This window comes from Lissotriton vulgaris, unplaced genomic scaffold (assembly GCF_964263255.1).
Source record: "Lissotriton vulgaris unplaced genomic scaffold, aLisVul1.2 SCAFFOLD_1795, whole genome shotgun sequence".
NCBI lineage: Eukaryota > Metazoa > Chordata > Amphibia > Caudata > Salamandridae > Lissotriton > Lissotriton vulgaris.
In genome coordinates, this window is record NW_028251578.1 from 216,922 (window position 1) to 242,192 (window position 25,271).

At 47.5% G+C, this 25,271-nt stretch overlaps 3 protein-coding genes across 3 annotated transcripts in view; all 3 read right to left on the minus strand.

The window, feature by feature from the left end:
• Positions 1-25,271, minus strand: part of LOC147662837 (uncharacterized) — a 254,639-nt gene that overhangs the window by 204,032 nt on the left and 25,336 nt on the right. The gene's annotated exons all lie outside the window — the stretch shown is intronic.
• The window catches only part of LOC147662838 (uncharacterized), a 188,758-nt gene that overhangs the window by 138,146 nt on the left and 25,341 nt on the right, over positions 1-25,271 (minus strand). The window lies entirely within an intron of this gene.
• LOC147662839 (uncharacterized) overlaps positions 12,445-25,271 on the minus strand; it is a 38,195-nt gene continuing 25,368 nt past the window's right edge. The window contains exon 2 of the mRNA XM_086950870.1: positions 12,445-21,525. Coding sequence (XP_086806996.1) covers positions 19,321-20,586 — 1,266 coding nt within the window. The 5' untranslated portion in view covers positions 20,587-21,525 and the 3' untranslated portion in view covers positions 12,445-19,320. The remainder of the gene's footprint in view (positions 21,526-25,271) is intronic.

Here is a 25,271-nt window from a genome sequence, read left to right on the forward strand (position 1 = left end):
CTATTATTCTCACGCTTCCGCGTAATTACTCCCTTCCTCCCATTTTGTACTAGTATTCCGGGTGGCGACTTGAAAGAATGCTCTGCACAATTATGGCAGGTTATGCACGCCGCCTGAGCAGGCACACACTTGTTAACAGTCCGAAGGCGGCATGCTGTAAGTGCACACACTCGTGAAATGCGAGTGTTGGATGCATGCTAAAGGATGCTACTATCCGAACTAGACAGAACGCTATCTGCTTGGGTGGATGCTCGTGAACAGCCTTGGTGCACCAGGTGTGTGGTGGGTCTGTGTGATGTATGTGTGTGCGAGCGCGTGCCAACAACATATTAATGCAGGGATTGTGTGCAAAGACTTCTGGGCAACCCAGGGAAAGGCAGATGCATGTGGTCGGACAAGAGGGGCTTTCTAGATGCGTGCTTGTGTGTGTGAGCACACACCACACACACCTCTCTGATGGTAACAGATGTCACCCGCTGGTTGTCTGCGGTGCAGCTGCACACAACTGTAGTGTTGTTTGCACGAACTTACTGTATACTCGGCCATCCCTAAGAATGACCTCACTTCCTCTTCGTTCTTTGGTGCTGGTGCGTCACATATCGCTTTGACGTTAGCTTGCTTGGGTGTAATGCCCTGTTCACTGATCTCATGACCTAGGTAGGTGACTGACGTCTTACCGAAACAGCACTTTTCCCATTTGGCCGTCAGGCCATTTCCTTCTAGGACTTGCAATGCCTTTGCCAACTTCTTGTCATGGTCGGTTTGATCCTTGCCCATCACCAATATATCATCTTGGAAGTACTGTACTCCCTCTATGTCTCCGAACAGTTTGTGCAAACATTTTTGGAACACTGACGCGACTGACGCCAGGCCAAAGGGCATCCGGCGGAACTGGTAGCATCCAAAGGGTGTTATGAAGGATGTCAGTTTCCGGCTTGTGTGATTCAGGGATATCTAGGTTGAAGTGAGATCAAGGGTGGAAAACCATCTTATCCCTTTTGTTTTTGCCAGCATTTCTTCTATCCGTGGTAACGGAAATTTCTCCACAATGATGCACTTGTTCAGTTCGCGTAAGTCCATGCATAGCCAGACCTTGCCATTAGGTTTCATCGCCACCACCAACGGAGAAAGCCATTCTGAGCAGTTTATTGGTTCGATGATCCTATTGTCTTCCAGTATCTGCAACTCCTGTTGTACTGCTTCCCTGACCGATATGGGTATATTCCTTACTTTGTGGGAAAACGGCATGGCGTTCTCCTTGAGATCTATTCTGTGCGTGAATTTCGCTAGTTTACCCACATTTCCTCCAAAAACTGTGGGGAAATCGCTTTTCATCTTTTTGAAGTTCGGTTGATGCTCCGTGTTGGTCATCAGGACTTGCGTGTCCCCTCCTGGGTTCAATTGTATGTCCAAGTCGCCTTGATCCATCTACCCGAGGACAGACGGACCCTTCTCTGCTACATATAGTTTACACTCTGCACTGCGATCTTTGAACTTGAACTTCAGGGCTCGATGCCCTACCAATAAAATTCCTCTCTTGGAACTTAAATGGTATTGGAAGCCGCAAGAAACAACACAGAGTGTGCAAATTCTTAAAAAATATTGAGGCACATGTATATCTTTTACAAGAGACCCACCTTGAAGCAGAGGCATGTAGCCAAGTATTTGCGAAACTCAGTTGGGTTCAGGAAATCCTATGCTCCAGGCAAAGAGGTTCGACCAGAGGAGTAGCCACAATTGTGCGTGCCAATAAGGGAATAAGGGTCCATAATTGGGAAACCGATCAGTCTGGGCGATGGTTGGTGGCAGTCCTCTCCATTGGTATTTCTATTTTCCAATCTGCTGTCTATTACGGCCCTAATGATGACAACCCGGGCTTCCTTCAAAAGTTGGAGGAGTACATGATACAGAACTCAGCCCCAGTCTTATTGGGAGGTGACTTTAATCTTATCTTGGACCCTCAGTTAGATCGTACTTCAAATGCCAAATATAATACACCAAATAAATCTCTTTTAGCCTTGAGGAACATCATGAAAGATTTTACCCTACAGGATGCCTGGAGAGTCAAGCATGGTAGCCTCAGGGAGTACTCATTTTACAGCAAAAAGTATAAACAATACTCCAGATTAGATTATTTTCTTTTAGACCGAGCTTTTCTCCCTGATATTGTCTTAATTTCACACATTCCTATAGGATTGTCAGATCATTCTGTTGTTGAATTAAAAATTAACTTTAAGGCTAACCACTCAGAATACAGGTGGACTCTAGATAGAACTATCCTTCTAGATGATGAGATTAAAATTAAAATCAGAGAGAGCCTGTCGGAGTTTTTCTTATTTAATGTTGGTACTGCCTCAGAACAGACAGTTTGGGACACCCTCAAGTCTTACTTGAGGGGTATCCTTGGTTCACACATCGCTCTAAAAAGAAAACTCTGGAAAGAACAAGATATTAAGGATTTAAACCTGATTAAGAAGAAGGAACAACAGCTTCAGTTAGTGGTAATGGAAGAGAGAAGCAGGATCCCGGCTCTTGAAAAAGAGCTCCTGTAGTTGCAGACAGGCTTTAAAGCACGAGCGGACAAGATACATAAAGATAAGTGGGAAGTAAGCAAGCTCCGTAATTTTGAATATGGAGAGAAGTGTGGTTCACTCCTGGCCTGGAAAGCCAGGACCGAGAGGAACAGGAACAACATTAGTTCACTAATCCAGCGAGACTCCGGGCTACTCATAACAGAAGACCTTGAGATCAGGAGAGAGGCTAGAGGATTCATGGAAGATCTATATGGTGAGGAAAACAGGTGTGGGGTGGAGGAACTGGAAAAATGGTGGCCCTGAGAGAGTTACCCCAGTTGAGTGAATCCGATAAAGCCTTTTTAGTCACGGAGATTACGGAGGGTGAGATACGGGCCCAGGTAAAAAAGATGTCCAGGAATAAGGCCTCTGGTCCGGATGGCCTGCCAGCGGAGGTGTACAAGGATAACATGGACGTAGTTATAGCCCCACTACTGGTACTTTTTAATAAAATTTTCTTAGAAAGGGAGCATACCCCATCCTCCTGGTCAGAAGCTACTATCACCTTGATAGCAAAACCTAATAAAGACCCTAAAAAAATAGAGTCATATAGACCTATTTCCCTCCTCAATTCTGACCTGAAAATCTACTCTGGCATACTTACATCTAGGCTGGCAAAAATAATTAAATCAATAATCCACCCTGACCAGAGGGGGTTCATCCCAGGCCGTCAACTCAACAAACTTACGTTTCAAGTCGTAGGAGCAGTAGACATGGCAATGGACAGGGGACTGCCGCTCGCCATTGTTGCGATCGATGCAGCAAAAGACTTCGATCAAGTTAACTGGCTATTCCTATGGAAAACCATGGCAAAATTCTGGTTTCCAGATATGTTCATTAAAGGGATTGCGACATTGTATAGGGGCCCCCGGGCCAAAGTTTTGGTTAATGGCTGCCTAACCGAATGGTTTAACATCTCAAGGGGAACGAGGCAGGGTTGCCCCCTATCCCCCCTTCTCTTTGATATTTATATCGAGCCCTTTGTCTGCTCCCTGAAATCAGATCCGGTAATCTTACCATTCAAAATGGGTGATCTGGTGCTTAAGGCAGCATTATATGCTGATGACCTTCTTCTCTACACGTCCAATCCAGCAGAGGCCATCCCCAGATTATTTGAATTGGCTGAAGATTTTGGTACAGTGTCTGGGTATAGAATTACAAAAGACAAAACAGACATTATGACTTGGAACAGCATAACCCAGATACCAGAAGCCATATTAAAAATCAGATACCTGGGAATTTTCCTTACCCAAAACTTAGAAGACATTCCGAAAGTTAGTTGGCAGAATGTGGTAAAAGAAATAAGGAATCTACTGACTAGATGGAACACTCTACCACTTAACATCTACGGTAGAGTAAATCTAGTCAAGATGATAATCCTGCCAAAAGTCACTTTTCTATTTAACTCAATCCCTCTAATTTTTAATAAAAAGGACATCTCAAACCTCCAAGGAAGGATTGGCTCTTTCATCTGGGCGACTAAGTCACCAAGGATCGCCTGGAGGAAACTAAGAAGGGGACTGAAATTAGGCGGACTGGCTCTTCCCGATTTACTTTTTTATTGTTATGCTTTTCAGTTTAAGAACTTCAGACTTCTGGCAAATGAGTTGGACTCTTCATCCCATGGTAGACTTTTTCAGGCTATGCTATTGGACCTGCCGCATGTTTCAGTCTTTTTTCTCCATAAATATGGAGATCAGAAGTTTTTTAAAAAGGTTCGTTTAAAACTTTTAAGGACAGCACTCAATACTTGGCAGTCAATGCGTAAAATTTTTGACATACCCTACTACCACTCACAAGCCCCAATTCGGGATTCCCCTGGTACACCGGATTGATTATTAGATAGATTGGCTCTCCCTTTGAGAGCGGCAGGCCTTATGAAATGGGGGTACCTGTGTAACAACTCGGCACTGTTAAGTTGGGAATCCTTATCGAACATAACAGGGGGCTACATTACAAGTTTCAAATATTATCAGTTGTCTTACTGGTGGGGGAGGCAGCGTTGGGTTAACGAAGAGGAGATCCCAATTTTTTTATCTAGTAATAGGGTGGGAGGATGGAAAGGGGAAGCTGCGCTCTGGTACAATACACTTGTGGGAGCAAATGACAATCTAGGAGCTGAAACTACTGTTAGAAAGGCGGTCCCGGGGGAGGCAGAAGATGTCTGACTGACCACCCCTAGGCCCACCCCTCCTTCTGGAAGTGGCCGAGCGTTGTCGAGAGGCCTCCTGGGTGAGGTTCCTCTCCTATAATCGTACAGCAGAGCAATCACGCCACTACAAATGGATACCACACAAGAGCATAGTTTTTTAGGCTTTATCAGTAATAAATGTTATCTTCGGCAATAGGTACAAGCGGATCGAGGGATCCGTAAACTCTCGGTAACCGGGAACAGGGGGTAGCGGGACAGTCTCAGTACCGGTTGGGTACAGGGATACCCTGCCCACAGCTCTCAATCCTCGAGCTGGGGGGTTCCGTAAGGTCGAGCCGCAACAGCACCAGCAGGACTCCAAGGTGGTTTCAGCGAAGATGGACCGCGGCAGCGCCAGCAGGCTCCAAGGATGGTTTCAGCGAAGATGGACCGCGGCAGCGCCAGCAGGCTCCAAAGATGGTTTCAGCGAAGATGGACCGCGGCAGCGCCAGCAGGCTCCAAAGATGGTTTCAGCGTAGATGGACCGCGGCAGCGCCAGCAGGCTCCAAGGATGGTTTCAGCGAAGATGGACCGCGGCAGCGCCAGCAGGCTCCAAGGATGGTTTCAGCGAAGATGGACCGCACCAGCAGGCTCCAAGGATGGTTTCAGCGAAGATGGACCGCGGCAGCGCCAGCAGGTTCCAAGGATGGTTTCAAGGTTTAAGGTAGTGAGTTCTTTTTCGGGGTCAGCCGCGACAGCGTCAGCAGGGCTCTCGACTCCAGGATACAACTGGTGTCCTAATCCAGGGCTAGCCCAGATATAGGACTGGAGTCCTTTGATGTCCGGACCCTCGCGCCTGGGGGGGTCAGACGGCCGGGATGAGGGTGTCCAGACACCCAGCAGGGGGATGGAGCCAGCGCCCAGGGAGGCCGGAGGGCGATCGATACCAGGCGTCCGGGGACGGCTGAAGGCCCTTCGAAACTCCCCTCCTCTTAGATCTGTTGAGTGGCCACCTGGGGGGATCTTGGTGCCTCGATGTCGGGGCTTCGCTGGGGCCTTGGCCGGGGTCGGGCCGAGGCCACGTGCTCAGGACGTGATGGGCCCAAGATGGAGTCGGCCTGAAATGGTGGTCCGGAGTGGTAGCCGGACCTGCAGAGTTGGGGCGTGCAGGGTTCGCCGTGTTCCAGGGGGGAGAGCCGTGGGTTGCTAGGGTGGCTGCTCTCGTCGAGAGTTCATGGAGGGTGGTGCCAGGGGGGCGACAGCGGTCGATGGAGGGCCGATGTCGTCCCGGGTCCGCCATGCGGGAGGGGTAGGACCACGTCACGAGGCCGGGTCCAACAACTATCAAGCTCGGGGATAATCTTACAGTGCAAAATCCAGGGGAGGTGCTGAAGGTGTGGACGGACTCATTTACACTTTCTCAGAATATCATAAAACCGTCCAACCATAGGAGGAACCACCTGTTCACGCTCTACAGGGTTTATTGGACTTCAGCGAAGCCCTCTAAGCTCTCAGCAGAAGTATACTTTTGTCCAAGATATAAATCTCCAGCTGCAGACGACAGACACATCTTTGTCGACTGCCCTGAAATTACGAGTTACTGGAGTGAGGTGTGTGAATTCCTAGAAGAGGTTATATTATCCCCAATTACTTGCAGCGCTAGATTGATTTTTTTTGGCCTTCCCCCTGATTATGATAATAGAAATTGTACTGTACAGTTTATTTTTTACGTCATAGTTATTGACAGGAGGGAGATCTGTAGGGAGTGGAAGTCTGTAAATCCCCCCAGATTTGTAGACTGCTTAAGAAACATAATGGCGGTTTGTCGTTTAGACATGTTATGTGGTGGGGAAAGTGCCATCAAAATCTTGTCTGCCTTAAACACATGGTCTGAGAGATAACCTCCAATGAGTCCAATGATTATGCCAGAGGTTAGTGGTCCTGTCGTCCCTAAGTGGCAAGATACATTATGAATGGGAGTTGGATCAGGTAACAACCTACCTCTGGGCGATCTCCACTGGCTATCCACAGACTCCAGGGAGGAATCGGCTGGTTTATGATAGTGGCCTTAAAAAAGCCCATCTAGAGTTGATATTTTCTGGTGGCATCTATGAGGACAAAAGAAAAAAAAAATGAACGGAAATTTCTCCACAATGATGCACTTGTTCAGTTCGCGTAAGTCCACGCATAGCCGGACCTTGCCATTAGGTTTCATCACCACCACCAACGGAGAAAGCCATTCTGAGCAGTTTATTGGTTCGATGATCCTGTTGTCTTCCAGTCTCTGCAACTCCTGTTGTACTGCTTCCCTGACGACTATGGGTATATTCCTTACTTTGTGGGAAACCGGCGTGGCGTTCTCCTTGAGATCTATTCTGTGCGTGAATTTCGCTAGTTTACCCACTTTTCCTCCGAACACTGCGGGGAAATCGCTTTTCATCTTTTTGAAGTTCGGTTGATGCTCCGTGCTAGTCATCAGGACTTGCGCGTCCCCTCCTGGTTCAATTGTATGCCCAAGTCACCTTGATCCATCTACCCGAGCACAGAGGGACCCTTCTCTGCTACATATAGTTTGCACTCTACACTGCAATCTTTGAACTCAAACTTCAGGGCTCGATACCCTACCATTGGAATTGGTTCTCCTGTCAACATTACAGGGAGTATGTCTGGAGGTTCGAGGTGCGATCCCAGGCTAGGTTTGAAGCTTTCGCTCCACACTGTCCATTGTACAATGGTGTACGGAGAACCCGAATCTGCTACCTTCCTGATCGGTACACCTCCTATTACCATGTCACATTGTGGTTTCCTGGAGTGTCAGCAGTCAATGCCTAGCACTTGTTCCTCCACGCACAGTACATTGTCTTCTTCTTGCATCCCTCCTTCTTCTTCTGTTCCCAGGTCTTGCGTCACGTATTTCACTGTTGGTCTCTTCAACTTGCGACAACACACCTTTTCAAAGTGTCCTATGATTCCACACTGCATGCATTTTGCTCAGAATGCAGGGCAACGTTTGACGTATGCTGCGTGGGACTGGCTTCCACATCTGTAGCACATGTTTGTGCCCTCTTTTTCGGTTTCTTTGGCTGTGTGGGTCGTGTGGTCCATTTGTTTTGCGTCTTCCCTTCCGCTGTCGTCATTTTGCCTCTCTCTGGTGGCTCTGCTTCGTCGACTTTGTTGACCATATGCCTCGTGGCGGTCTCTCTCTTCGCTGCGTCTGCGCATCTTTTGGAAAGTTCCGCCTTTTTCACCATGGCTATGACTTCCTTCAGGGTACCGTCACCGTTCACCCCTAGTTTGTCTTGGATCCTCGTGTTAGTCGTGTGCATGACTATTTGGTCTTTAATAAACTCATCATGCAGGGCGCCAAATTTGCACGTGATTGCTAGTTTCCTCAATGCTGCGACATAGTCATCTATCGATTCACCCGTCGCTTGTTTCCTCTGTTGGAAGTTGTATCTATCTATGGACGTGCACACCGCCGGTCTATAATGGTTGTTAAGGCCTTCTATCGCGTGCCGAAACACACGTCGTCGTCCGCGGCATGTTGTGGAGGGGGGACTAGATTCTGGAAGACTCTGATTCCTTCTTGACCTAAGTTGTGCAATATTATTCTCTTTCTCCTCTTGCTGGGAAATTCTTCTCCATCTTCATCCTCTAGGGCTTCTAAGTAGTTCATGAAATATTCTCTCCAAACCCTCTCACTTCATCAAGGGCTTACCCGGTTTGTGTAGGAATGGGATTGGAGTCGTTAGTGAAGACGCCTGCACACACATTTCAGCGCGTCTTTCTAATACTGCCTCTTCTCCCCTGGGACTGTCTGGCGCGCTTGCGTTTCTGGTTCTGTTGGGGCTCCCAGGCACCCTCCTCTCCGTGCTGCACTTGTTCTAACTGGGCCCTGGATGTTCAGTAGGCGCTTTAGTGAGTGACGATGCTCTTGGTGGGGCGTGATTCCTCTCTGCTTTTCTCTTTCCTTCCTATGGTGGTTGGTCCCCCTATGTGAGTTGCCTCCCTCTTTGGCGCGCTCTTGTGGTGCCTGGTCGTGCCTGTTCCTCTCCCGTGGGGTGCTAGGTCTGCTCTGCTTGTGATGGGGCTGCCCTCCTACCTCCGTGTTCTATGAGGTTTCCTGCCCCCTTTTCCTTTCTTGCACTTGCTCTTGGTGCTTGCCTGTGGTGGTGTTGTCTACTGCCGCGCTCTCTTGCTGCCTGCACTGCCTCCCCTGGGTCACTGCTCCTCGTGTCTTCCCTGGTTCTTTTACTTTGGTGGATCCTGGTGTTTCCTTCCTTTTTTTTTGTTGAAATCGCGACCTCGTCTCCACTGTAATGATGAGGGGAGTCACCTAAATGAAGCGTACACTACTGGGGAAAGGTTTGAAGTATTTATTAATTATCACAAGAGAGCGTCAGGAACCTGTCCGTATCGCTCGGGTCTGGGCGCTGGAATGTGCTCCCAAAATGGCACCCGCGCTCTACGTCATTGCGTACTACCGCGAAAACTAGAGGATAATCTGTTGTCCACTAAGATTCCTAAATAGGGGTATTCCCTGGTGCATTCCAGCCTAACATCATCAATAAAAATTGGTTTAGAATTCTTCGCCCTGGGGCCAAAATGCATGACAAAGGTTTTGTTTTTGTTTACTTTTAAACCCAAAGAAAACATAAATTGACAGTATTTGTTTAACTGTCTTTGTAACTGGTTTAGGGTTCTAGCTAAAATTACAGAATCATCCGCATATAACAGAGCGGGAATTGGGCGATTGTTGATAGAAGGAAGGTCCTGACTCCCTTCAAGCATAGCCACTTCCAACCCGTTGATGTATAGGTTGAATAAGAAGGGAGCCAGGACGCAGCCCTGTCTAACACCTTTGTTGAAGGGAAATGAGGGGGATAATTCACCGTCAATACCGTACCTGACACATGCAGAGGCGTCTGTGTAGAGCTCAAGGAGAAATTGAATGAGAGGGGGATCTACCCCAATTTCTCCGAGGATGGACCACAGCTTTGAGTGAATAACACAGTCAAATGCTGCGCTAAGGTCAACATAGACTAAATACAGGTTACCACCTTTAGCCCCCACATATTTACCAATCAGAAGAGCGAGGTTCAATGCCTGCTCGACAGTACCAAGACCCTCCTGGAAACCATACTGGAGGTCTGTCAAGATGTTATTTGTAGACGCCCAGTCCTGGAGGCGTTCCAGGATCAGTCGACCAGCGACTTTCCCCAAGGAGTCCAGGAGGGAAATGGGTCTGTAGCATGCTGGATTGTTGCGTTCGCCCTTCTTAAAAATTGGGAGCAAGATGGAGGTGGACCATGAATCTATTAGGCCTATTTTTGTGACTGCTGCCATAACCTGGGTGACAAGGGGTGACCAAAGTTCCACAGTATGTAGAAAGATATCTAGTGGAACCCCATCCGGACCGGGGGCCTTGCCGGTTTTAGAAGATGTCAACGCATTGATGACCTCCTTGTGATCAAAGAGAAGATCAATGGGAAGAATCGGGTCCCCAGGACGGTCACCTGCCACGTGACCCTCGTTGGTAATGTCCTCAGGGGGACCACCAAATATTTTAGAAAAATGAGCCACCCACTCGTCAGTTGTCACTGCCACATCGAGATGTTGAACGGATGAGGAGTCTACCCGGAAAGGAGATTTTATCGTACGCCAGAACAGAGAACTGTCGTTACGTTGGCAGCTCTCATGTAATTGTGCCCACAAATTCTTCTTTATTTCGGCTCTACGATTACGCTGTGCTACTTTATAGGCCTTTCTAAGTTTAGTGATTTCGACGCGATCTCTTACTTGCCTATGAAGTGCTCTTTTTAAGTCCGTTAGGGCTTTACGACAGGTTGAATCGAACCAGCCCATGGCGTTCAGTTTTCTAGATTTTTGGGTACGCGTCAGTTCAGCCCGTATGGTTCTAGTAATTTCTAAGAAGCTAGCTATGATCATCTGAGGAGAGGAGTCTAGTGCTAAACAGTTGTTCATCCAGGGGAGAGCTCTGGAAACCACTTTACTGGTAATGGCTGCTGGGTCGATTTTAGACCATTTCACAGAGAAGCCATTTACTTTATCCATGGACAGCATATGTTGATTCAGTAAACCAGTCCTAATTTGATAGGGTGAAGCTTTTTTAATTAATAGGCTAACACTATTAGGAAAGTGGTCGCTGCTGATATCTGAGCCTGTCTTAAAAGTTAGCAGTTGTCCCTTTATTGTCTGAGAGCATAGAATATAGTCGATAACACTTGATAGACCCCTACCATGAAATGCAGGCAAGAAATCAGCAGGTGGGTCTACAATGTTATTCGCATATTCCAGCTCTAGTGAAAATAGACACTCATTCAGGCAGTTACCTAGCTTGGTATGTGAGAAATGAGTCAGGCAGCATCCATTTTTATCTTGGAGACAACAGATACCTTTCTTATAGTTGCTACATAATGAAGCATTAAAATCCCCCCCCCCCCCCCAAATCACATAGGAAATAATAGAAATATGTTTGTTCCGCTGATCAATTAAGAAAGAAGTAATTTCGGATAAAACTTTTACACATTCAGTTAACTGGAGATTGTTGTAAAAGTTAAACAAAAAATACACCATACATTTATTGAAAGTGACCTTTAGGATTTGAAAATTTTCGCCAGACTGGAGAACAATGATGTCCATAGAAGGTAAGTTGTTTGCAATATATACTGCAAGACCTCCCTTAGGTCTGCCAAGAGTTTTGGAGCTAGCTGGAACATGGTATGTTTTATAGCCTACAATATGCAGTGGGTCAATGGCCCAGGTTTCCTGCAGGCATATTATTTGGTGTACTCTAACTGTGTCTAGCCATGGTTTGTGTTTTAACTTGGAACGGAGCCCCGCAACGTTCCAGAATAAAACGGAAAGGGGCCAAGTAAGGATTGTCGGGTCGCTAGTGTCAGAAGAGGAAATGGGGACTAGTGGACCAGAAAATGCATTTAAATCTAACTCCGGGACAGTAGGATGTATTTTGGAGGATACATCAGCAGTTACAGAGTTCACTTGGGGTGAGCCTACTTCTGCATTCTTTGCAGGAGCTACCTTCCCCACAATACAAGGTGGCTTATTTGATTCGGTGATAGAGATTGGGTACTCTATTACGTCAGGGATTATTTTTGAGGGGGAGTCAGATAGTTTTGATTTTTGTACCCTGGTCTTGTCAGGGCTTATTATTATGGAGGAGGATCTCAAGTAACTTGATGGTGATTGAGGGGGTTGTAGGGGTTTAAGCCCTAAAAGCATTTGACCCCTAGTTCCCTGACCAGTACGCGATGGTAGTCAATCGACCATTTCTAAACAGTTAAATCTGTTTGCGACTGGTATCCCTTTTCCAGCCTACAGTAGGGCCGGGATCTCTACTACCGTACCCTGACCAGTCAACCCAGTCCCTTCTCCTGTCCCAGCTTCCTACTTGGGTCCAGTTCCATTCTGGACCCTCATTGTAGCGGGGTGTTGGGGGGTAGAAGTAGGAGAGTCTTTTTGTATCAATCCCATCTTTTGTTGCAGGCGTACCCCAGGAGCAAATGTGCTCAGCTGTATCTGGGTCATCAAAGTTGACTATAACACAGTCTCCCGAGATTCACAAATTATCTTTATAGTTTAGGGAATAAATCACATTTAAGATCTCCTATACAATCAGTAGTCAAATACCATGAATTCAAATAAATGTGATGTTTTATTACATATCTAAAAACATACATTTCGTATTAATATGTAAAATCTAGTCATCATTGTGTAAATTTCATATCCTCATGATTGTTCTTGCTGTATCATAATTTTGTTCATGTTACTGTTACAGTAAATTGAGTTTGATCCGGGTACATACGTCTGTAGTGTGGTTTTTAAAGGCTCTTGGATGTCTATACATGGGTGGTGTTTGGATGTTTGGTTATGTATTATTAATACAGATTAATAAAGTTTCGGGTTTCAAATTTCTTATGCCACTAATGGCCATGCAAACCACTTGTTCAGTTTAGAACTTGTTGCTGTTAACGTGAAAGTAAAGTGAGTTTGGCCCTGAGGTAATTCCCTGTAGTGTGTAATGTATAAGGATGGGTGTGCTGAAGAGCAGTCTCGTTCCTGTTACTGACTGGCTGTGTGGTGGTGTAGTGATGATGATGATGGTCGACAGCAGGAAAACATCCTAGACTCAACAATTTGTTAAAATGAACTTGGTGGAAAGCATTCGTTTCTACTACCTTTGGCTACTGGAGATGTATCCTCTCTTCTGATGTGCATATTATATCGGTGAACTCCTTCCTCTAGGCAAGGTTGGGCTATGAGAACACTGTTTATTTGACAGCTACAGCAACGCAAGAGCACCTTATAGATGATTCAGAATGTTACGATCCATCTTATTTGTGGTCGGAGGACGTCCCAACTGCATCACAAAGTTTCACTGCTTGCTCACGAGGCAGCACATACTTTTTATGCCCATTCATTCACCGGCAGTTTATGAAACAAGAGTTTATTTTTACTTGTAAAAACAAACCTGAATATCATTTGTATCAAAAATCAGTATCTTTTGTGTTCCTTTACTTCCAAATCCAGATTGTTTTTCCAGTGACAAGGTTCAACAAATGTAAAGTAGGGAGTTGATAGATCTGGACTGTAAGTGCTGGAATTCTTTACTGCTCAAGATTCTTTACTTATCTGTCAATCTTTCAGAAACGTATTAAGAACTAAACTTTTCGTCAGCTCTCTCTCCGATCAATACTTTCACCATCATGCACAGATTCTGTCCTTTCACCAGTTAGAAGTTGGTTGGTTGATTCTCTGTAAGTAAGAAAGGTCTAAAATATATTCATATCAAATTAATCTGGCCGTGAATCATTTACATTCAGTGGTGAGCCAGCAAATTTCCCAAGGGTCCCAGCTTGATATTGGACACCTCTGGGGAAGTGCTACTATGGTGGGTGCATTAACAGATGCATGTGATGAGTGAATTGAGCATCATGTCTCCCAAGTCAGTGCTTCGGAGGTAAATGTTGTGCGCTGCAAGCATTAACTCTCAGTTACAGGTCATAATTTCCTACTTTGACTTCTTGTGCCTTTGGACGTTGTTCTCTTGCACCTGTCATTGAACGAGTTATTGCAAAAAATTACCAAACATCAAAATCAGCTAGAAATATTCTCCAGTCTGTGCTTATTAAACTTATTCATTTGTGCTGTGTTTATAGATTTTACCACTAATCTCTGTAGTTAGCTATAAATTCTTCCGACAACACTTCCAAATCCACTACAATGGTATGGTTTCTCTCCTGTTTGTGTTTGTGTGGTGCACTTGAATGGCATTTCCCCTAAGTGGGTTCGCTGGAGATTTCTTAATGTTGAAGGGGCACTAAAACTACTTCCTCATTCACTGCAGTGGTAGGGGTTTATCACCTGGGTGTGTATGCTCATGGTTCCTTAATACTGAGTAACTACTAAAACTACTTTCACATTCACTGCAGTGGTAGTGGTTTATCACCTGTGTGTGTTCGTTGTTGTCTTTGTATTTCTGATAATTGACTAAAGCACTTAACACACTCACTGCACTTGAACGTTTTTCCCCTGTGTGTGTTCGCTGATGATTCCTTAATTTTGAGGAAAGACTAAAACTTCCCCCGTTTTTTGTGACCTTTTCTGCCTTTTCTTGGGACTTTTCTGCCTCTGTGCCACTCGTTTCCCCCCGTTTTTGTAACCTTTTCTGCCATTTCTTGTGACCTTTCAGTCTCTGTGCCACTCATTTCCCCCCTTTTTATGTGACCTTTTCTGCCCTTTCTTGTGACCTCTCTGCCTCTGTGCCACTCATTTCCCCCTGGTTTTTGTGACCTTTTCTGCCCTTTCTTGTGACCTTGCTGCCTCTGTGCCACTCGTTTCCCTACGTTTTTTGTGACCTCATCTGCCCTTTCCTGGGACCTTTCTGCCTCTGTGTCACTTGTTTCCCCGTCAATTGTTGTGCCTTTTTGCCTTCTGTTTCCTTTGTTGCCCCTCGCCGCTGGGTCCCCTGCGGCCCCGCCACCCTAACTGCCCATTCTCTGCCCCCACCTCCCGCCTCCAAGCTGCTCCTCCCTCCCACCTCCCCATATAGGCCGGCCGCTGCGCGGTGAGGAGAGCGACCCTTGATCCTTTCAGATAGATCGCTCCCCCTCCGCACAGCACCGCCTGTGCCTGTTCTCTCCCTGGATGCCCCCGTGTCTCTCGGCACGGTTTTTCCTTCTGCTCCCCTCGCGGCCCCCATGTCTCTCTGTCCGTTTCTGCCTTCTGTTGCTTAGTTGCCCCTGCATTTCTGTGACCTTTCTGCCTTCTGTGCCACTCGTTTCCCCCGTTTTTTGGGACCTTTTCTGCCTTTTCTTGGGACTTTTCTGCCTCTGTGCCACTCGTTTCCCCCCGTTTTTGTAACCTTTTCTGCCATTTCTTGTGACCTTTCAGCCTCTGTGCCACTCATTTCCCCCCGTTTTATGTGACCTTTTCTGCCCTTTCTTGGGACTTTTCTGCCTCTGTGCCACTCGTTTCCCCCTGTTTTTTATGTGACCTCTTTCTACCCTTTCTAGTGACCTCTCTGCCTCTGTGCCACTCATTTCCCCCTGGTTTTTGTGACCTTTTCTGCCCTTTCTTGTGACCTTGCTGCCTCTGTGCCACTCGTTTCCCTACGTTTTTTGTGACCTCATCTGCCCTTTCCTGGGACCTTTCTGCCTCTGTGTCACTCGTTTCCCCGTCAATTGTTGTGCCTTTTTGCCTTCTGTTTCCTTTGGTGAACCTCGCCGCTGGGTCCCCTGCGGCCCCGCCACCCTAACTGCCCATTCTCTGCCCCCACCTCCAAGCTGCTCCTCCCTCCCACCTCCCCATATAGGCCGGCCGCTGCACGGTGAGGAGAGCGACCCTTGATCCTTCCAGGTAGATCGCTCCCCCTCCGCACAGCACCGCCTGTGCCTGTTCTCTCCCTGTATGCCCCCGTGTCTCTCGGCGCGGCTTTCCTTCTGCTCCCCTCGCGGCCCCCATGTCTCTCCGCCCGTTTTTGCCTTCTGTTGCTTAGCTGCCCCTGCATTTCTGTGACCTTTCTGCCTTCTGTGCCACTCGTTTCCCCCCGTTTGTTGTGACCTTCTGCCCTTTCTTGTGACCTTTTGCCCTCTGTGCCACTCGTTTCCCCCGTTTTCTGTGACCTTTTTGCCCTTCTTGTGACCTTTTTGCCTTCTGTGCCACTCGTTTCCCCCTGTATTCTTGTGACCTTTTTGCCCTTTCTGTGACCTTTCTGCCCTCTGTGCCACTCGTTTCCCCCTCACTTGCTGTGCACTTTTGCCTTCTGTTTCCTTCGTGGTCCCTCAACGCCCGTCGCTGCGTCCCCTGCGGCTCCGCCCACCTGACTGCCCATTTGCTGGCCTTGCCTCCCGACTCCCAGCTGCTCCTCACTCACACCTCCCTACACATGCCGGCCTCAGCGCGGTAGCGCCGCTGGTGCATGACAAGCCCGTCTGTGCCCGCCCGCATCTGGACTGCGCCCAGCGCCAGAACCCCTGGCCCCCGTACCCACCACAACGACCGCCGCCACTACGACGCCCGCACTCTGCACGCTCTCAACCCTGGACGTACCCACAACTGCTTTAAGGTCGCCCCGAAAAGTACACCTGCCATAAAGCCGACGAACCACCCACCAAGAAAGACCTCGATCACCTCCGATGCATACTACTGAACACCAGCTCTGCACGTAAACACGCTTTCGAGCTCTTGGACCTGCTCAACACTACCTCCCCAGACGTCGCCTTCCTGACAGAGACCTGGTTGAACAACTCCTCCGCACCCGACAACGCCATAGCCATCCCAGACGGCTACAAGATCACCCGCAGAGACCGCACCAACGGAGTCGGAGGAGGAATCGCTATCGTCCACAAGAACAGCATCAGGGTCTCGACTAGCGAAGATGACGCGCTCAGCACCGCCGAACACATGCATTTCCAGAGCCACACAGACCCCAACTCCACCCTCAAAGGCACCCTCGTCTACCGACCCCCTGGACCCCGCCCCCAGTTCAGCGACTCCATCGCCGACTTCATCAGCACACACGCCCTGACCTCCACTGACTACATCCTCCTCAGAGACCTGAAATTTCACCTTGAGAACAACAACAACAACTCCACAACCCTGATCGATAACCTCGCCAACCTCGGACTGAGACAACTCGTCACAACGCCCACCCACTCCGCCGGCCACACGCTCGACCCCGTCTTCTCCTCAAGCCCGCACGTCTCCGTCAGCCACACCACTGCCTCTGGACCGACCACCGCTGCATCCACATCACCTTCCAGAAACCCACCACACACCACCGCACCCAACAGATCCCCCGCCGCTGCTGGAGCAAAATCACCGAAGACATGCAAACCTCGCTCTCAGCCCACCCACCGAACCCTACAACACCGACGTCGCTGCCCACAACATCAGACGCTGGATTGAGTACTGTGCCAACACCCTTGCTCAGCTTAAGAAGCCCCCCCACAGAGACACCAGCAAGAGGGCCAGCTGGTTCACCCCAGAACTCCTAGATTCCAAGCAAGCCTGCCAGAAACTAGAGAAGAAATGGCACAGTGAACAAACTCTGGACAGCCACGCAGCACACAAGGACGCCGTCCGCAACCACCACCACCTCATCAGGGCTGCCAAGAAGACCTCCTTCAAAGACGACCTTGACAACAATGCACACGACAGCAAGGAGCTCTTCAACATCGTGAAGGAACTCTCGAACGCTAGCTCCAACACCAACAATATCCCGCCGTAACAAGCCCTGTGCGACTCCCTCTGCACATTCTTCCACCGCAAGATAGCAGACATCCACGACAGCTTCAACACCGAGACAGCCCCAACAAACAGCAACACAACAGACCCTCTGCACACCATGGACCACGTCCCCTTGCTAGCCTGGACCAGCGTGAGCGTCGATGACACCATCAAGACCATGAGCACAATCCACTCCGGCTCTCCGTCAGACCCATTCCCGCACCACGTCTTCAACAAAGCAAGCAGCTCCATCGCACCCCACCTACGCAACATCATCAATCTCTCCCTTGAGACCGTGACCATCCCAGAGAGCTGGAAACACGCCGAGATCAACGCCCTACTCAAAAAACCCAAGGAAGAACCAAGAGACCTCAAGAACTTCCGACCCATCTCTCTACTCCCCTTACCGGCCAAGGTAATCGAGAAAATCGTTAACCGACAGCTAACCCGATACCTTGAAGAGAACAGAATCCTGGACCCTTCCCAGTCAGGGTTCCACAGCAACCACAGCACCGAGACCGCCCTCATCGCCGCCACCGACGACATCAGGACCCTGCTAGACAATGGGGAAACTGCAATGGGGAGACCTCTCCGCCACCTTCGACACCGTCTGCCACTGCACACTACGCGCACGCCTCCACACCGCAGGGATCCAAGACAAGGCTCTGGAATGGACCACCTGCTTCCTCTCTGGCAGAACCCAGAGCGTCCGCCTCCCCTCGTTCCATTCCGAAGTCTCCGAGATCATCTGCGGCGTACCCCAAGGATCCTCCCTCAGCCCGACACTGTTCAACATTTACATGACCCCGCTCGCACACGTCGCCCGACAGCACAACCTCAACATAATCTCCGATGACACTCAACTGATCCTCTCCCTCACCAAGGACCCCATCACCACCAAAGACAACCTCCATGAAGGAATGAAGGCCGTCGCGGACTGGATGAAGATCAGTCGTCTGAAGCTGAACTCGGACAAGCCTCGGCTCCAACCCGTCAGCCTGGCACGACTCCTAGTGGCAAATGGCACTGGGGCCGCCCGACCCTCATCGACTACGCACATCCTCGACTCAACGCTCTTAATGACCAAGCAAGTCAACGCCGTCTCTTCCTTCTGCTTCAACACCCTCCGTATGCTCCGCAAGATCTACAGATGGATCGCGACAGATACAAGAAAGACAGTTACCCAGGCCCTCGTCAGCAGCAGACTCGACTACGGAAACGCCCTCTACGCAGGAGCCCCGACCAAGCTCATCAATCGACTACAACGCATCCAAAACGCCTCGGCACGACTGAGCCTCGATATACCACGACACAGCCGCATCACCCCCCATCTGAGAAACCTGCACTGGCCTCCGGTCCATGCACACAAAGCACTCCACAAGACCGGCCCAGCCTACCTAAACAGACGGCTCTCCTCCTACACACCCAACTGCCAGCTACGCTCTGCCGACCTCTCACTCGCCACCGTCCCGCACATCAGAAGAACAACCACCGGCAGGAGATCCTTCTTCCATCTCGCCACCAAGACATGGAACACACTCCCACTGAGCCTACAACAGACCCAAGACCTGCTGACCTTCAGGAGGATACTAAAGACCTGGCTGTTCGATCAGTAGCGGCCCCCACCTCCCCCCAGCGTCTTGAGACCCTCTTGGGTATGAAGGGCGCTTAACAAATGATTGATTGATTGGTTTACTGATTGACTGATTGATTTTTGTAGGTCTGATGACCCACTACAGCTCTTTACACATTCACTGCATTGGAATGGCTTTTCCCTAGTGTGTGTTCATTTATGTTTTTGTAGGCCAATAACCGAAAGAAGCTCTTCACACATTCACTGCAATGCTATGGTTTTTCTCCTGTGTGTGTTCGTTGATGTCTTCGAAGATTTGATAACATACTAAATCTCTTTACACATTCATTGCAATGGTATGGTTTTTCCCCAGTGTGTGTTTGAATATGTTTTCGTAGGTCTGATGACCCACTGAAGCTCTTCACACATTCACAGCACTGTAATGGCTTTTCTCCTGTGTGTGTTCGCTGATGAATCCTGAGATTTGAGGAATCACTAAAACTACTTCCACATTCACTGCAAGGGTACGGTTTTTCCCCAGTATGTGTTCGCTGATGTCTTTGTAGGTGTGATAACCGACAGAAGCTCTTCACACATTCAGAGCAATGGTATGGTTTTTCCCCTGTGTGTGTTCGCTGATGAACTTGAAGAATTGATAACTGACTGAATCTCTTCAGACATTCATTGCAATGGTATGGTTTTTCCCCAGTATGTGTTCGCTGATGTCTTTGGAGGTGTGATAACCGACTGAAGCTCTTCACACATTCACTGCAATGGTATGGTTTTTCCCCAGTGTGTATTCGCTGATGTCTTTGGAGATTTGATAACAGGTTAAAGCTCTTCACACATTCATTGCAATGGTATGGTTTTTCTTCCCCAGTGTGTGTTCGCTGATGAACTTGGAGTTGTGATAAATAACTGAAGCTCTTCACACATTCAGTGCAATGGTACGATTTTTCCCCAGTGTGTGTTTGCTGATGTCTTTTCAGGTGTGATAACTGACTGTAGCTCTTCACACATTCACTACAATGGTATGGTTTTTCTCCTGTGTGTGTTTGCTGATGTCTTTGAAGAATTGATAAGTGACCATTGCAATGGTATGGTTTTTCTTTCCCAGTGTGTGTTCGCTGATGAACTTGTAGTTGTGATAAATAACTGAAGCTCTTCACACATTCAGTGCAATGGTGCGGTTTTTGCCCAGTGTGTGTTTGCTGATGTTTTTTCAGGTGTGATAACTGACTGAAGCTCTTCACACATTCATTGCAATGGTATGGTTTTTCCCCTGTGTGTGTTCGCTGATGAACTTGGAGTTGTGATAACTGACTGAAGCTCTTCACACACTCACTGCAATGGTATGGTTTTTCTCCTGTGTGTGTTCGCTGATGTCTTTGAAGAATTGATAACTGACTGAATGCCTTCCCACATTCACTGCAATGGTACGGTTTTTCCCCTGTGTGTGTTCGCTGATGAACTTGGAGTTGTGATAACTGACGGAAGCTTTTCACACACTCAGTGCAATGGTACGGTTTTTCCCCCATGTGTATTCGCTGATGATCTTTTAGGAGTGCTAACTGGCTAAAGTTCTTCACACATTCATTGCAATTGCACGTTGCTTTTCCTGCGTGTGTTTGCTGATGGCTCTTTAGTAGTGATCACAAACTAAAGCACTTGCTGCTTGTGTATGATTTTTCTTTCTTGGTTAGTGTCTCTGGGTCGTGTTTATATTTGTCTGCATCCCATGACTGCGTTTCCCGAGGAGCTAACATGGTTGATAAAACACTTGTGTTATTCTCATATTCCCTGTATGTCTGTGGTATTTTGGATGGTTAATATCAGATTTCACAATGAAATACAAGACTCACCAACTACATATATTATAATTGTGGCAAGTAAAGCTTCTTTGTAGGTGGTTATGTTTTTATATTGTGGAATGGCTTCGCATGTTCATGAGTGAAGATCAGTCTTCTTCGGGTCGAAGCAAATTGGGACAGTCTGTTGTAGATCAGAGACCCTTTCTTTCCTGTACCCTTCAGTTGTCTGGCTCCTCTCCCTTGTGCTTTTCTCTTGTTCCTGTGGTTTGGCCAGAAACAGTTTACAATACACCTAGCACGCTGAATGGTGGTCTGCCATCATTACAGGAAGCAGAGAAATGTTGTGTCTACCTCATACCGAACACATGATCAAAGCTGGTTGTGGAGGCCTGTTTATACAGGAAGTGGTTTGTTAGTGTTGTTGCCTTAATTTTCTAGAGGTCATTTCTTAGTCCTGTTGCGTGGAGGTGCACAGCTCAGATTCTTACATCCACTGAATTGCTCTTGACTGCCTCTTCCAGCATCTATCAGTTTATGTTCAGGTTCCTCAGTCTCTATGCAGATCTTTTCCTAAATATTGGAGCTTTTTTTTTCTAACCACTTTTTTTCAGATTTTCACGATTACTGTCATTATTCACGATCATTTATGCATTCAAGGCTGGTTTCCTATTGGATGTAAAGAGATTTAAAATCACTAAATGGAAATGTAAGAGCATGTGAATACACAATACTTAACTAGTTGTAAAAGACATCTGGTCATTACCATTAACGAAAGTTACCAAGAGATATTTCACCATACACAGATATTTAACTAAATGTTCTATAGAACATGTCACATTTTACTTAATTCAGAAAAGGAGGTGATTTTTCGGTGTTTACACAGTAACTTAGTACAGAAAGAGCACACATGGAGTGCCCACTTGCTAGAGGTACAGCTTTACGAAGACGCACAAGGCTAAGATTTCATTTAACCCCTCCCGTGCTCATGACGACATCAGCTTGTCATGAGGCACGGTTGCGCTGTGCTCATGAGGAGCTGAGCTTGTCATGACCCGCGCGGCGCTCACACTTGGGGATAATTCCCCTGCTGTGCTTAGCGTTCCACGGAAACGGGTGTGGCCATGACGAGCTTAACTCGTAATGAGCACAGCACCACCGTGCAGCGTGACAAGCCGAGCTCGACACAAGCACCTTGGCGCTGCGTGCACCCTCCCTCCCCCAGCGCCGTGGGGGAATTAACCCCGCGGCGAAGGGGTTAAACAAGAAGGGATTGTGTAAGAAGAGATGGTTCAGGATGTGTTGCTGTCACTTCAGTTTTAGGAATTGTATAACAGCAGTAACACTTTCAAGGCTACATTACAAAGCAAACTCTTCATGAAGTATATAATAAATATAACGCTCCAGGAATTATATAATAAAGGTAACGCTCTAGGAAGTATATAATAAAGGTAACGCTCCAGGAAGTACATAATAAATGTAACGCTCCAGGAAGTATATAATAAAAGTAACGCTCTAGGAAGTATATATTAAAGGTAACGCTCCAGGAAGAAAATAATAATGGTAACGCTCCAGCAAGTATATAATAAAGGTAACACTCCAAGAAGTATATAATAAAGGTAATGCTCCAGGGAGTATATAATAAATGTAACACTCCAGGAAGTATATAATAAAGGAGTATATAACAAAGGTAACGCTCCAGCAAGTATATAATAAAGGAGTATATAATAAAGGTAACGCTCCAGGAAGTATATAATAAAGGTAACGCTCTAGGAAGTATATAACATGCAGGTACATGCTCCATTTTGGGTCTGTTTCAGGCCTTTACTGGGCTGGGAATTGGTGTGCACTATATATTAATACTGCGGCTGATAAAGGCACTTGCTGCAAGGGTGTTACCACTTTGACCCTTTACAAGAGGGGAGCCGAGCCTTTGAAAGCACAACACCTGAAGGCAGCCTGGCCTGAGGGGAAGGTGAGGGTCCACCTGTCAGACAATATCATCAAGGGACATAAAAGAATCCTAAGAAACACAGTGGCAGAGAGGCAAAATTGTCAGTCCAGATGGATAAGAGCTGTGTCCTCCACTGTTTCCGGAAAAGCTTTCTAAGGTTAGGAGGCATAGAATTCCATCGGGTCGGAGCTAAGACATGGAAGGAGAAACCTCCCGTTCTGGCTCTGCTGTGACGAGGGATGTGGGCCAGGTATAGATTGGTGGAGCGTAGTGTTCTGGAGGGCATGTAAAATTGCATCCAGGCAGCTAGGCTGGGTACTCCTTGGATCTCTGTTTTTTTAGTTCAGTTTAAACAGTTGTCGTGCATCTATTTGGCCATATTCCAAAATATTTCACTACCTCCACCAGAGGTCTGATGTGAATAATAAAAAGGGTAGGACTGAGCTCCGAGCCCAGAGGGATGCCAGGAGCCAGTCCTCTTTGTGATGAGACGAAAGGGGGGTATAACTTTAGAAGACCACTCCGTTAAAAAGAAGGTAAACCAGGCCAGACCTTTGCCCTGTAGCCCCAGGTCAGTGAGGCGAGTTAATATTATTGCATGTGAGACAGGGTTGAAGGCCACACTTAAATCTATGAGTATCAGAGCCTGGGATTTGCCAGCATCTGCAGTACTGCAAAGGGATTCAGTAACTGTTAAAAGAGCAATTTCGCTTTCGGTGTTGTATGTTCTAAATCCATTTTGGGAACAATCTAACATTTTATATTGTTCTAATATTTTGGTTAGGAGATTGTTTACATGTTTCTCTTCATCCTTGGACAGAAACGACGGAAGAGAAATGAGTTAATAGTTTTCTGGCTGAGTGGCATTTAGCGAAGGCTTTTTTAGAAGACGGATAACCTTGGCGTGTTCCCATGATATTGATACTTCTTCAGTGCTCAGCAAGTTTGGCTAATTCTAGAAATATGGGTGTGACGCTCTCTTGAAATTTTTAAATATATTCAGGTTTAAATGGGTCATCCGGAGATCCAGATTTCACTTGATGCATTAAGGTAGAAATCGAATCTGCGTCAAGTAGAGCCAATTGGTCCAGGGGAGCCCATTGCGAGTGGTAGGTCCCTGTGTCAAGAGAGACAGGTTTGACTGTTTTCGCACCCCTGTTAAAGTAAAGATAAAGATAATTGACCAAGCTTGCTGCAGTGGCTGTTAGAAGTTTCTGCTAATCCAGGAGTGGAGGTGGGTTTAATCAGGTTGTTCACAATAGAGAATATTTCCATGCTTTGGTGGAAGTCTCCGCCCGTTCTCTATTGGAGTCTAATAGAGGCACACTCCTTTCGATAAACCTTGAAAAGCAGAAGGGTCCAGTTTATGCTCCTGCTTTCTCAATGTGGGGTTACCGGTAATGTTGTTTTCAAAGCTAGGCGTATCAATGGTCATAGGCACCATATAATGGTTTGATCAGGTCACTGGAACAGGGGGAGCAGTTTGAAGGGTGGCCAGGTTGGAAAAAAAAGGGTCCAGAAGATGGCCGGCCTCATAGCTGAATGTTTTACTAACAGAGCTAATTGGAAAGGGGCCAGGTCATTAGTAAAGTCCTGGATTTCTTTCTTGTTGACTAGATCAAGATGAAGAAAAGATTCAAGTCTCCAATTATGCTTAAGTTGGACAATTGAAGTGAGTGCAAGGTAGAGCATTCTATTAGAGATTCCCTGGGGATGCATCAGAGCAGGGACACTGACTACAGGTCAGAGGCTCCACCACACTCTGCGTCACTCTTCCTGTGTGCGGAGGCACATAAAGGCAGCAGTGAGGTCCAGCAGTGGGGGACGCATCGGAGCAGAGCCATGGCAGTGACTACAGCCTCAAGGCTCCACCACACAATGCATCACTCTTACCGCAACCCGGAGCCGCTTAAAGGCAGCAGTTAGGTCCCGCTGTGGGGGCCGCATCGGAGCAGAGCCAGGGCACGAACTACAGCCCCCAGGCTCCACTGCACAAAGCATCACTCTTCCGGCACCCGGAGATGCTTATAGGCAGCAGTGTGGTACCAATGCATGGGCCTCGCTCGGGCCAAGGGCGGACCCTCCATGCCCGTCGGAGGCTGGGCTGGGCCCCCCGCTCTAACTTCTACACTCCCCATTACAGGCCCACCTTGGGCAAGAAAAAGCTGAGAGCAACAGAGGCGGTAACTGTTACCTCTTTAGATACCTTTCTGGCCAAGGCAACATCGATAAATCATACTTTCAGAAAAGAGAATTTCGTTGGAGTCAGGGATAGGGCAGTCATCTAATCAAGTTGTTTCTCCAACTAAAGGCGGTGTAAAGAAACTATATGGGGTTTCTCTTCCAGAATTTCCGGCAGTCTCTGTACCAACCCCCGAACATTCCAAGCCTGCCTCTACATTTAGTGGGAAACCGACTGACGCTACCTCTGTAAATGGTAAATGAAAAAGAGGTTATGCGA